Source organism: Pipistrellus hanaki, assembly GCF_964339955.1.
Source record: "Pipistrellus hanaki genome assembly, chromosome: 4".
Lineage (NCBI taxonomy): Eukaryota > Metazoa > Chordata > Mammalia > Chiroptera > Vespertilionidae > Pipistrellus > Pipistrellus hanaki.
Window position 1 is genome coordinate 55967638 of NC_140506.1, and position 15081 is coordinate 55982718.

The 15081-nt window shown below is 34.5% G+C and overlaps 1 protein-coding gene across 1 annotated transcript in view; it reads right to left on the reverse strand.

Annotated features, from left to right (window-relative positions):
• Positions 1-15081, reverse strand: part of FBXL17 (F-box and leucine rich repeat protein 17) — a 408991-nt gene that overhangs the window by 277677 nt on the left and 116233 nt on the right. Inside the window, exon 6 of the mRNA XM_084881035.1 lies at positions 2243-2373. Within this exon, the coding sequence (XP_084737161.1) occupies positions 2243-2373 (131 nt within the window). The remainder of the gene's footprint in view (positions 1-2242; positions 2374-15081) is intronic.

Below are 15081 nucleotides of genomic sequence, written 5' to 3' on the forward strand. Positions count from 1 at the left end.
TCTCCATATATGGTTCACTATTATCTCATTATGCCTTTTGCCACCTAGAGAGCAACCATGAGAGCAGCAGGGACTCAGAGCGCACAGACACACACAGGACCAAGTATTTAGTAGGGGTTCATAAATGCTTCTGATTTACTAGAGGGTAATAATGAACAGATGCAAAAGAGATGCTAATTGATAGGCTAAATGCATTAGTGCATCCCAGTGCCCTCTATATGAAAGGTTACTAACCCATCTGAGCTAAGTGCTAAAATTATAATTAAATCTGATGGGAAGTCCTAGATTTATGCCAATATAATTACAATTATTACTTAGCTTAGTGAGAGAGTATGGCAAGAACAATGAGATGAGTAATTTAGATGATACCGCAAAGTGGGTTTGAATGTTCGAAACTTTGATTATAGTACACAGGGTAAGTGGGAGCAGTGTAATTAAAACCTAAGAGTCTGATCTTTAAAACTCTACTGCTCAGCCTCATTAAAATGCATGTTTTCTCAATTAATCCAAACTTTTCCATTAAAAACATAAAAACACACTTTCATTCCCTGAAACTCTATCTCTACAGCACATATATGTAGGATCAAATACCAAATAACCATTACAGCTAAGTAGGAAAATCTGACTGAAACGGAAAGAGGTTTGGTAGATGGAGCCTAAGGGAGAACGGTTTCCTTTGTAAAAACTAAGTTTTTTAAGAAGGCTTGAGGATTGGAAATATATTTGCTTCGATGGTACAAATCTAAGCAAGCTGTTTATAGTACAACGGTTCTGAGATAACCCATATAATCATTTTTGGGCTGAATATTATTATCTTATTTACTCTCCGAGTACCTGAGTTGGCTACACAGCAGATATACACCAAAAACTGCTGTGGAATAAAAGACAATCATTTTCATAATCATTTTGTTGCAGAAACAGTTTTCTCCTTTTAATCTGATGCATTACTAGGAAATTTATCTCAATATTGAGCTTATGGTAAACACCTAAACCACAGGATAATTTTTTATGTACTTCATTTTATTAGTTGTTATGAAACACATTTAAAAGATTTTAAAGTTATCATATAATTTTTTATGAAGGATGTTCATTATAGAGAATTTTATTTTTAAAAATTTTATAAATTTCCTTTAGATTTTGATATACTTCATATAGTGATTGTTACTAAAAGACAAACACCTTTTATAAATGATGACTATGTGTCCATTCTAGATTAGTAAATTTTTCAAGACAGAACCAAGTCAAAGGCTATTACATACTTTAAAGAGGAATGCAGGGTAATTTAAGAAAACGTAATTAGAATAGCCATAGTTGGGGAAAACAGATCCTGTGCAATATTATTTTTAAAGTATAGAAGGAAATTAAAAGGGGAGGGAGGTGAAACTTACATAATTTTATTTTTTTTAAAGTGGAAGGGGAAAGTGTCTTAAAATTAAAGCATTATCAGACACAAACTTAAATTATTGTTGCTATCTGTGAAAAGATATTTAAATCTAAATAGGTTCTAATTTTAACTGAAATTGTGCTTTCTATTTTGAAAGCAAAATATTTTTGGTGGTCTATCTTTAAAAGAAACCTTAGTCTGAAAAAGTTACTGGGCAAAAACCTGTTTCGTGCCTATGTATATAAGAGCCTACTTAAACTAACAGTAATGGTTCAGTAGTTAAATACTTTGCAGTTGTTTTCATTATTTAAAAAAAAAAAAAAAAGCCTACAATCAAGGGCTATTGAATCTTTTTTCCCTTCATGCAACATTTCAAAGAAATATAGTTTTATATAAAAAAAAAAACTGCCAGTTATACACATTTTTTACTCTATATCCATCACACGACCTCCACTTTAAAAATTATATGTATATATACAGGGAACAAAATGTCATCCTTGAGAAAGGATCTGTGTGTATAATGTTTGAAACAATTTCTAAGAATTATTTTCCTTCATAAGTGAGCAAATATATTAAAGTTGACAAATAGCAATATATCCTGGATGGGTGACAAAGAAAAAAATTAAACATACTTCTGTTGTTACTGTTTAGGCAAACTTAGCATATAAAAACTGTGTTGCAAATACACACAGTGGATAAATTAAAGATAAAGAGCTAGGTTCTCAAAACTTAAAAAGGTATGGCTACCTTAAATTTTCCTTAAAGTTGACATGCCTTGTTATAATGATAATTAGTATTTGGTACGTAGAACACATATTTTCTTCTGGAAAACTGTTTTTAAGATATTACATTTGTTACCTGTCATTTATGATCCAGTTCAGACAGAGATTGAGAGAGCTAAGATTTTTGCACCTCTTGACAATTTCCATCACGGTTTCATTATCCAGTTCAGTGATATGACGTAGGTCCAAGCTGGAAAGGTTCCTTAGCTAATGAAATAAAAAGAAAAAAAAAATGAAAGATGAATAAAAGTAAACATTACATTCATTCTCAAAGTAGAGTATCATAGAACAATATTTAAAGTAGATAACAGGGTATCATAGTACAATATTTAAAATAAAATAGATAATAAACTATTTAAATACTATTTTATTTTACATAGTGAGAAATTTTACATAGTTAAAAATATCATGAATATATGAATGACAACACATTAAAATCAAACAGGTCTATTGAGAAATAATAAAAATAAAAAGCTAGCAATCTAATACATAGGGAAGCTGTTAAATGTATATTGTGTACCCACAAACTGATAAGATTATTCTCTTTAACATTGTTTGATTTCAGATATATATCTTCATGATTATTATGACACCTTTGCATACGTTTTCTCATTTTTTTAAAAAATGAAATATGAATTAAGTAATTAATTCAGAGATATCTTGGTGCTATTTTATCAATGTACTCCAAAAATTATACTATCCAGGTTGTGTGTTTCACCATGTCGAAAGCAATAAGACATGTTGTTTAAGAAGTGAAGTTTATCTAGGTACCACTTTCCACAGTTCTTCATTTTCTCTACTCTTTTCCTGATGATTCCTGTCTTTCCCTGATGTTTAGTCTCTAAAGGAAATTAACATATTGTTTACACAAAGATGGTAGGTACTTATCCTCTCCAAATGAACTACATTTCCAATAAGCTATTTTTGCTTAATACATTTACTTGTGAGAGGATGTAAGCTCTTGAAAGAAATGCAACTCCAATCGAGACCTTGATGAAGGCCTTGTGGGGCGCTGGACAAAAACCAGCTTGTACTGTAAGACCCATGGAAATGGTAAGATGTTTTTAGCTGCTGAGTTTGTGGTAACTGTGCAGCAACAAAAAATTATTACAGGTCTTAGGGATAAGCCATGTTTCTCTTAAGAGAAGGAGAATATTCTTAGTCCCTTTAAACACAGAGGGTTGCTGCCCTCCTCTAGAAGCATATGCTCAGGAAAGCACAGAGGAGGTGCTCGGTCCACACAGCCCACTCCTCTACGTGTAGCTTCAGCTGCCAAGAAAGGACTTTCTGGGAAGACCGGTAGCTCTGAAACAGCCATTCCTTTTCTATAAAAAATCCACCGTTTTCTTAAACCACATCATTTCCACAGTTAGCTCTTTTCACAGAGTATTTTTAATCCCAAGGCCCAAAACCTTTTTGCTATTGGAGATGTACTGTTCTGAGAACACGTGAAAAACCAAATAGCCTCTGAATTGCAGGTGCGGGCGGCTTGCTGGGCCCATGCCCTGAAAGCAGCCTCATGTCGGTACCACAGCAAAATCAGAAACACAGGAAAGGCCCCCAGGGCTGCTTGAAAATACCTGAAGCATGACTATTAAACCTAAGAATGTTAAGGATGAATTTTGCTGTGTATAACCATGTACGTATTTTGTGAACTGTTAAATACAGCCACATACAATACACAGAGAATTCCACTGTATTTTTCTAATTATCCTTTATTATAGTCACTAGAAAATCACATAATTATAAAATTTTTACCCAGACACAAAATATCTCCTATACGTATGTATTTTGGGAACCAGCACAGCTTCTGACACAAAATTCCTATGTGAATTCTTACATATCTTTTGGCTTCCTCCACTGTAAAATATTTCTGAATCACAATAGTGTGAATGTACTTAATCACCATGAACTATACTCCTTAAACTGACTGAAAAGGTAAACTTCAAGTTATGTACTTTTTACCACAATAAAAAAGATTACTTCCTCCAGCAGAGTAGAAACATACATTTTTAGTGCCAGTTCAGTCCCCTCACATTAGGGAAGATGCTTAGGACCAAAGGTGTTTGAAAAACTTATTAAAGTACAGATAATAAAGAGAGAGATGTTAGCAAATCTAAACTATCTTACAGACTTGGGGAAATGTAAAGATATCTTCTAGAACAGTGTTTCCCAAACTTCTCTCATGATGAGAATCACCTGGTGGAGTTGTTAGAATACAGATTCCTGAATCCCAACTAAGAAGTGCTAAACTAGAATTTTTGGAAACATATAGGTTAAGTATACAATTTTAGGTTAAGTATACAATACATATAGGTTAAGTATACAATTTTAGGTTAAGTATACAATACATATAGGTTAAGTATACAATTTTACCTATATGTTCCCAAAAATTCTAGTTTAGCACTTCTTAGTTGGGATTCAGGAATCTGTATTCTAACAACTCCACCAGGTGATTCTCATCATGAGAGAAGTTTGGGAAACACTGTTCTAGAACAATGGAATGGCAAAGAGTAACCATTCCAGTAAGTATCAACATGTGATAAAACTCTAATTCTGGCAGATTGCCTCCTGAGCTATAGGAAATCTTGCAGCCATGCCTCGTCCCCAGTGCTAGATGACACTGAGCCTATATCCTTCTTGTCCATAAATGGAACATTTCGTATCCCTATCAATGGAGCACAGACCCATGCATGAGGAAACAGATTGACTTTGGTTCTCGCATGCCAGCATTCTACTGAGATCGTGAAGAGTGTTTTACTCTTGGATTCAATTATGGCTCATTTTTTTCATGAGCTGACAGTCACTGACTACGCATATGTGACCTTCCCGTGACCATTTTAGCCAGTTCAGCTTGAAATATGACAGCATCTAAAGGCAGCTCCAGGAAGACACATACTGAACACCTGCATGAGATGTGACATTTTCATGCAAAACTCCACAAACAGCTCTGTCAAATCCATCACATTCTTTCCCTTGCTATGGGAATTTCATAATAGTGCCCTCCAGGGTTTCATAAAATGCTACCTGAAATAATCCTTCACACTCTGAAACAAGTAATTACATGTAGGAAACTGACATTTTAATTAAACTTACTTTCCTTATAAATTCATTGGTAGTCTTGGGTTATACAAATCACAAAGGATTTGAAGAAGCAAGGCCATACAATACAAGGTCTTCTAAATATTTCCCTCCAGTTTTTAAACATTTACTAAAGTATTTTAAAAGAAACTCAAGTCAGAATGTAAGTAATCAACTTTCAGTTTAATTTGGAAAAAAATATTTGGAAAAAAATATTACTTTAATCAATTCAGGTCAAAAAAGACTAAAATCAGTCAATGATCGTATGATGTATATGTACATAAGTACAAAATGAGACACTAAAATGTTACCTAGGAAACACAGGCTTGGAGGATTATAAAAAAAACCTTAAATGACTTCCAAATTTTCTTAAGACTCTGGAAAAGTAAAAAAATAAAAACAAAATTCTCAGTTATCCAGGTTGCCTCCAGTAGATGAAGCAACAGAAGAGGACTCACAGGATCTTGGCAAAGACAGATAGCAGGGGTGTCCCACTGTTTCAGGCTAACACGATAACTTCTGTGATGCCAGTTGGAGGTGATCATTTTTGAAGAGACTAAATACGTCTGTATAATTAAATATGTTCAAATGTCAACTACTACCTAATTTACTTTTTGCCAGCCCTGCAGATAATGGCTTCACTGGAGCTGAGTTTTAGGACAACCAATTGTAATCTTTAGGGATCGAAGCCAAGGGTTTTAAGACAGGCTGCCTGAACAGGGTTAACTGGAGCTGAAGATCAGTACCACACACTCATCTCCCAATCACCTGTTAGACTTGCCAAGATGATTACTGGGGAAACCAAAGGTACCCAGAGACTGGGGTTAGAGAAAGGCACTTATGAGAAAACTGGGGAGATGCTCCTGCTAGGGGCAGGGAGGGAGACACAGGAGAATGGAAGAGCGTTTTAGCATGGGTCCTTGAATGGTAAACTGGAAAAATATGAAAGAAAACTAAGACTGCTGCGGATGGGAAGGGAAAATAACTTTAATCATATTGCCCACCTTGTCTGAAACCTTTAGAAAACAAAAATATTTCAATTTCAGAAAGGAATCCCAGAGCTTGCCCATTGAGGTCCTACAATGACCACTCCTCCCCCTCCCTGACATCTGTTAAACTAACTCAACTCCATTTCCCAAGTTTTGAAAAGATGTTCTCACTGTGCTGAGAGAGCGGTGTTCATTATTTTAAAACAGATTTCACTTCCTGATTACTTTAGAGAGAGGAAAATTGGTGAGCCTTAGAAATATAATATACTTGCCTTGACACAAATTACTATAATAACTAGGCCGTCCTCACGTAACTATGCCCATCAGGCAGGAATCATCGATTGGCAACAACTGCCAAGAGACCATGGGAGCAAAGTTCCCTTCCTGCTACAACTATAATACTTAGGGGTCTCCTCTTTGTCTTCTCCATTTCCTCCCCCCTCCCTCTCTAACCCCCCCCCCAGCATTAAATAATATAAAACAACATTCTTATTCTGCATAATTAAAGGCCATTTTAGAACAAGAAGCATAATCAGTTCTCTATTTACATATCTGCTCTTAAAATAAAGACCATTAAAAATGAAAATAAAAATAAAAACCTTCATAAGTTGTCAGAGTTTTGATGTGTGTGGCAAGAATTTTGAGTAGTTCACCAAAATTTTAATCACTATCTTCTGCTGCAGAAATGTGAATTTGTTAATTGGATTTCTGCTCCTTGTACTAATTCAGAAAGGGTGCTCAGCTCCTCCTTTTCCACTCTGGCAGGCAGCGAAGCCTCTAATTGACTTTTTTTCTAATACTTTTCTTTCCCCCAAATTCCTTTCTTTTCTCCACATAAGATTTCTAGAGCTCATAACAAGCTACAAAGAACACTAAGAATTAGCAGCACTGAGAAGCCCTGCCACTTTTTTATAGAGCAAAAACTGACAAACAGAACTATTCTTCAATTAAAAAATAAAATGTTCACACTGTTTAATTTAAAAAAGAAAAATAAACCAAAGTTCAAATCAATTAAGAGTAAATTAAGTCAAAAATGAGTGGAAGGAAAAAGAGAACACTTCATGTAACTGGACTGGTTGTGTACTTCTCTGTCAATTTTCTCTCACAAAGTTCAGAGATCTATTTGGGGGGGAAAAAAAAGATAGTTCATGGAATTTTTAATCCATTCTATTCACTTGCATCCACATATCACACTATAATGTGCTGAAAGTTTTAGAACTATATCCCAAATAAAAGTTTTGCAACTTTATTATTTTTTAAAATATTTATATATTTTTTTATTTCAGAGAGGGTGGGAGAGGGAGAGAGAGAAACATCAATGATGAAAATCATTGATCAGCTGCCCCCTGCATTCCTGCAATGTGGGCATGTGCCTTTGACTGAAATCAAACCTGAGACCGTGGCATGATAGTATGCTACTTTTTGTCATTTAAAACCATTAAGGTATAATTTAAATTAACTAGTAACTTATAACCACCAACTCAAATTACTAGTTCACGACAAATAACTTCTTATTTAGTCAAATATTTTTCTTTATATTTGCCTCTGTGCACTGGCATTATACACTATAGCTCAGGAAAACATCTATATTTTATCCTTGTTAGAAGCATGTATAAAAACTACCTTTCTATAATTAGGAGGCTAGCCCGCTATCCTATTCTTGGCACTCACATGGCCTTGTATTATACTTCCATTACTCTTAGTTGTCATGGAGCTAGCTGCCCCTATCTCTCTGATTATAGTTTGTCTATATCCAGGAAAGATGTATGACTAGTGATAGTCAAAAGAAGGGTCAAGTCTAATTTAAATCTTATATTCTGTGCAATTCTATGATTTGTGCTTTGATCTCCATTGTCACAAGATTCTCTGAAAGGAAATAAACACCAATTCTATTTTTTTCAAATGTAAGAAACACAAAATGATACAGAGAGGACGATGTATTGTATCTAAGCAGAAAAACAGAAGCCACTACACATATTTATCAAGTTACATGACGAGAATTTCATTAAGAAAACTGGTTATTCTGATGAAGGAGAAGTTGAGGAGATGAACTGCAGAGGCTAGTGTGAGCCAGAGACTTAGCAATGGCAGGAAGCCACAGGCACCCCAAGGCTGGAGGGACAAAAGGAAGAGTCCATGTTACTGTGACCCATGGACATGGTCACACATACAATCGAGGCTGCAGGGAACCTGTCCTGGGCTGGGGCCAAGGCGGGGCTAAAGTTATTACTAACAATACTTCCTTGGAGGAAGGGAGGGAGGGCCTTCCCTCTCTTTGGGTTCCTGCTTCCCACTAAATGCCGCCTGCAGCGTGAAGCCCCCTGTGATACAGAAGAGCATGCTGAGAGGAAAGGGAGGATCTGAGGGCCAGCAGACCTGGGACCAGCACAAAGCAAAAGGGAAGAAGCGGGGAGAGGGGCCAGTTTCCAACAACGAAAAGAAGTAGTCGGTCTAATTGGAGTTCTTTGCAACAACCGGGAACAGGGATAATTGCCAGAGTCCTCGTGCACCTTGCCTGAGAAACCAGGGTGCTAACCAACTTGTTTTCTTCCCTGAGCCGGATGAAAGCTGTAAAAGTGAAAACCGGAGCTGCTTTCCCTGGCACAGGGACATTGTTTCATTTTTAAAGATCCAAGATGGATAGCCAGCTGAAAAAGTACCTCTGATCAAACATAATAACCGAGCATTTTCTCTAGTGAATATAACAGAGGAAGCTCCAGAGGGGAGCTTTTTCTCGGGGGAAACAAAATGTGTTGGCCAATCAGCCCACTGGGATACAATCAATTGAAAGGAAGCCTACAGTGGGGGAAGCAGCTATGTTTCTGAAGGTTTTGTAAATACACTGCGATAAACAACTTTTGTGTAAACGCCTGTGATACCTGTGGGCTGGAGAGCAAACATGTGAGGGGCTCAATTGCCTTTAGTCAACGGTCTCTGTTGGATTCTATTATTGGGCCAGTGTGTCTGCAGAGGAGGGAGATCAGAACCAAACTTTATTTCCAAAAAGTAATATGGAAAATGAGTAACAACATGTAGGCTTAAATTCTGGTTACATATTGAGGTTCCAACCTTAAATTTCAGAACACACACTCCTACTGTAGCATAAAGAACTTAGCCTCTGACTAATACAGAGTTACTATGGAAAAGAATTCTCTATTTTCAAAGAACACGACTACAATAAAGACACATAATCTTCCTTTCAGTATCCAGGAGCCCCTGTACATCATCATTATAAACATCATGCAATGTGAAACAAAATTGTAAAGAAAAATCAAATTATTTGGATTCTCTATTGCAGCGTTTTTCAACCGCTGTTCCGCGGCACACTATGTTGCCTGGTGTGCCGTAGGTGCAGACAAGACAAGAATTTTATAATTTTTCACTATTTTGTTTACTTAATATTTCATAATAAAGTAATTATAAAATACTTTCTTTGTGTTTATTTGATTCCTATTCAAGAGAATTACTTTATATATAGTCAATATAGGCACAGAGTTAAATTTTTTAACATTTTCTAATGGTGGTGTGCCTCGTGATTTTTTTCATGAAACAAGTGTGCCTTTGCCCAAAAAAGGTTGAAAAACACTGCTCTATTGATGACCAATTGACACAGGATGGGCATGCACTATGTTTAAATGTGTGTGAGAATCGATACATAATATGTACACATGCAGGCACTTCCTGTGGCTCATCTGCCCAAGTCAAGTGAAAATAGTGCTTAAATGAGATAGTTGAATTAATTAAAAATAAAACACTGTTATAAATATTTAAAACTAACAAGTTAATATAAGTGTCAATGTTTTGTTATCAATTGAATATGCTTTAAATTAATTAGATTCTATTAACTGAAATTCTCAGCAACTGTTTATTTTAAATTAATAAATGAGATCAGCTTACTTTTTTTCCTCAGTAGTAAATTTCGTCATTAAGTTACATTATGCCTAGTCTCATTAAGCCTCAAACCTGGTTTCCTTAATTCATATAGTCTGTCCTATTGATTCTGAGATGAGACTCCATCTGTGTCCAGCATCAAATTTCACACATAAACCACAAGACTGAGTAAGGTAGACTCACAGCAATCCTTAAATAAAACTTCCATAAAAAAAAAACAGTGTGAATGAATTGAAAATCTAAAAGGACATGAAAGCAACAACTCCTAACGTCTTTCCTGGATAAAGACTGACCTCATGTGTTAAGAGACCAGATAAATATAGTGGAAATCCACATATTTTTACAAGAATATTTGAAACAAAACCCACAATTGAGAAACAAGTATGTAATCAAAATTCAAAGAGTGAACTGAGGGTAATATAAGCAGAGTAAAATAATATTTAAAATATAAAGCCAAGATCCAAGATAGGCCCTTTCAAAAAAGATTGCCAACTTTCCTCATTTCATATTTATATATTTAAATGAAGCATAAAGCAACTATTTTATCAAAAAAAGATGTGACAAAGAAACTCATTTGTTCATTTTACTTGTGAGAACTTCCACAAACTGAGTGATTTTGAAAGATGAATTCATTTATTCTACCAGTGTCACATTAACACACTCTGCCATAGCAACTGCTAAGATGAAAATGTAGCACAAACACATATACATTACGACTAGAGTATGTGTAACAGAATTATAAGATATAAGAAAAATACCTCAATGAACAGGTATCATTGACTTAGAATGAAAAAGTAAATGTTGTAAATTGATACAGCTTATGTAGACATTGCCTGTATTGATTTAGAAAAATGAAAAACGAAGACACTAATTTGTGTAATAATATTAAGGAACAAGAGTGTATTCCCCTGATTCTGTGTATCACTATGTAGGAATTTTTAAAATACTTATACCAAAAAATACGATTTTAGTTGTTCAGTATGTTAACTTAAATAAATCATTAAATAATCCTTAAAAGGTCAGCATGGAAAAAGAAGAAAAAAAAAGAGCAGACAAACAGTTATTAATCTTAACATCCAGCATTGACCTTTAGGTAGAAACAAGGTTCATGAAGTTTTTAAGGAAGATTTATTTTCATGAAAATTATTTTTCATTTTTATTTTAATGAAAGAATATTAAGTGGATGAGGACTAAAGACATAAGAACTTTCATACAATGCAATTAATATTTTTCTCAGTAATTAACTAATCTTATTTTTCATCTGCTTCTTTAGCAATGTGTGAAGCACTCTGCCTCTCCAACCCTAAAGAACGGCAGGTGCTATTATTATCGTCACTTTAAAGGTAGGGAAACTGAGGCAGAGATTAGGTGATTTGCTCAAAGTCCTACAATCAGTGGTTACACATTAGCTCTGATGACAGCAATAAGTGGTTTGCTGTTCCAAACTTTTAAGAAAAAAATTAATGGACCAGGCCGGGCACAGATATTCTCAACATTTGGTTTTTGGCTTAACTAAACTCCTAAAGAAAAACCAGAAAGAACCAAAAACATGATCAAACAACACAGACCCCTTCATAGTATTCACAGGGTCATACTCACTACAGAATACTAGTATTTCAAAGCTTAATGAATTTAAGAATATGTATTTTTCACATACAAAATACCACTCAAGTACTATAATTAGTCAGAAACAAATAAATTATAATCTCTGACTAAACAGCAATATCTCCCCTAAAGTAGCAAAATAAGTAGTATGTTCTTCCTTTAGAACAAGGCACTCTAAACTGATCAATTTTTTGGAAATGTAAAAAGCAAAAGAGTCCATATTTTATTTCTAATCTCTGAATAAGAAAATTAAGATGAAAATTGAGTTAGCTGCATGAATGAACATGCTTTCAGTTACTTATGTTAAATTGACTAAAAAATAATAATTTTTCTTTTCCTTTTGAAAACATTTCATATTTTCAAAAGCATAAGTATGAGGTTTTTTTAAAAATTCCTTAAATGTGATTATGGTCTTTAAAAATATCAGAAGCTTGGGCATGTTATTTAGCTGTCACCTTCCCAAAAAAAACTAGCAAACATAAAAATCTTTAATCAAGCCCATACCTGCCATATCCCAAGAAGTCCATTCCTTTATACAAACTGAATAACTGAAGCAATAAGGTTTAATGTAGTACAGAATTAATATTATTACTTAACGAACAGTCAAAACTTTAAAATATATTAATGATCTAAAAAATATACCTATTCCTAAATTATGAAAAATATAAAAAATTTTACATAGTATATACTAAAAATAAACTTTTTTATCAAAACTTCTTTATCATCTTCCTTAATAGTCACCTATAATAATAAAAGCGTAATATGCTAATTAGATAGGACATCCTTTTGGACAAAGCCGGGCTGTGCGGAAAGCAGAAAAGCCATTGCCGGCAGCCAGGGTAAGGAAGGCCTACTCCTGCACAATTTTCATGCATCAGGCCTCTAGTTTAAAATAAGATCTTCCAGACTAATAGTAAGCATTTGAACTGATCTGATATAAATCAATTCATAAGGGATAGGTGGCATTAAATTCAGAAACCCACAACATTTCTGAGGTTTGCACTCCAACTACATGTAAAAATAATTAGCCTTTTGACATTGAAGACTCCATAAGCCTATTTGCTCAACTGATTTTTAAATTTATATTAGGTTAATGTATTCTTAAATATCATGGTGAGCATCTCTAATGCTATTATGTGAAGAAAAGGGAACCCTAGTCCATTGCTGGTGGGAATGCGGACTGGTGCAACCACCATAAAAAACAGTGTGGAGTTTTTGCAAAAATTAAAAATGAAACTGCTATCTGACCCAGTAATCCTACTTCTAAAAATATATCTTGAGAAGCCTGAAACACCAATCAGAAAGGATATATGCACTCTTACATTCATATTAGCACTCTTTAAAATAGCTAAGATCTGGAAATAGCACAAGTGCCCATTAGTAGAGGAGTGGATAAAAAAAGCTGTGGTACATTTACACCATGGAATACTATGCAGCTGTAAAAAAGAAGGATCTCTCACCCTTTGAGATAGCATGGAGGGATCTGAAGAGAATTATGCTAAGCAAAATCAGCCAGTCAGAGAAAGACAAGTATCACATGATCGCACTTAAATGTGGGATCTAATGAACAAAATAGAGTGATGAACAAAATTGATCCAGAGACACAGAAGCATGGAACAGACTGATGAATCTCAGAGGGAATGGGAGAAGAAGGGATGGGAACAGATTACCCAAAAAACTTACAGATATATATATATGCATAACCCATGCACACAGACAGTAGGGTAGTAAAGCTTGGCGGGGCAGGGCAGGAAGGGGGGGAGGAGGGTGGTCATAGGGTGGAGGGGCTCAAGGGAAGGGGAAGGGGGATAACTGTAATACTTTCAACAATAAATATAAAATTTTAATATTATGATATTGAATACTATGATTTTATAATGTTGCATTAATAACATTTTAAACTTTCTGACACCTTCCAGGCTTTTTTCTTATTATGAAAAAATTTTAAATATAAAAAATGTAATGAGATTAATATCAATTCCCATGCCCTATAGCCCAACTCAATTATCTGTATTTTGTCATTTTTTTTTTGTCTCTTTTCCTGGCCTATCCATTTCCTCTTTTCCTTCTTTTTACCCACTTTTTAATACTGTATTTTATTGTATAAATCCCTAACATTGTATAATTTCACTAGTAAATCTTCAAGTATACATCTCTTACTGATAACCTTTTAAATATATTAACAAATATTTGGTAGAATTCACCAGTGAGCAATCTGAGCCTTGAGTATTACTGGAGAGAAGATTTTTAACTACAAATGAAATTTCTTTCAGAGATATAGGAGATTAAGATGATCTACTTTATCTTGAGTAAGCTTTGGTAGTTTGTATCTCTCAAGTAAATTTTCTATTTCAAAGAATTTGTTGAATTTATAGGGATAAGGATGTCCATAATATTCCCTTGTTATACTTTGAGTATCTGTAGAATATGTAAGTTATGTCACTCAGCTGAGTCGTGACACTGGCATTTTGTGTTGTCTATATCTCTCTCTTCCTTAATCACTCTGAATAGAAATTTATCAACTTTATTTTATTAAAAAAAACAGCTTTTGGTTTTATTAACTTTCTCTGTAATTTTTATTTTCCACAGAATTTATTTCCACTTTGAATTTTATTATTTCTTTTCCTCTGTTTACTTTTAATTTAATTTGTCCTTTTCTTTTTTTTTTTTTGTCTCAAGTGTCAAAAGGTAGAAGCTAATGTCATTGATTTGAGACCTTTCATTTTTTCCTTATGTAGGCATTCAGGGCTATATATATTAATGTGTCCTGTGCTATTCAGTAGTAATAGCACAGGATACATTTCAAGACCCCCAAAGAATGCCTAAAACTGCAGAAAGTACCAAACTCCATATATAGGGTGTGTGTGTTTTTTCCCTATACATAAATGTCTATGATAAAGTTTATTTTTTAAGTTAGACAAGAGATTAACAACATAATCGAATAATTATTGTAATACACTGTAACAAAAGTTGTATGCATGTAGTCTCTTTGTCTCTCAGAATATCCTCTTATGTTGTACATACATCCCAGGAGGACGGATCAGAATGGCATGAGACTATCACACTAATCAGAACCTTTAAATTGAAAACATATAAGTTGTTTATCTCTGGAATTTTTCATCCAATAATTTCAGAATGTGGTTGGCTGCAGGCAACTGAATCCGTAGATGGGTGAGGGGAGCACTACTGTCATTTTTCCAAAAGAGCACGTTAGCAGTATCGCACTAACTCAAATGCATTGTGTTTTCATTATCCTTCATTTCAAAATACTTTCTAACTTCTCTTTTGATTTTTTTCTTTACTCGTGGGTTATGCAGGGTTGGATGCACACGGGACCCACAGATCTCTG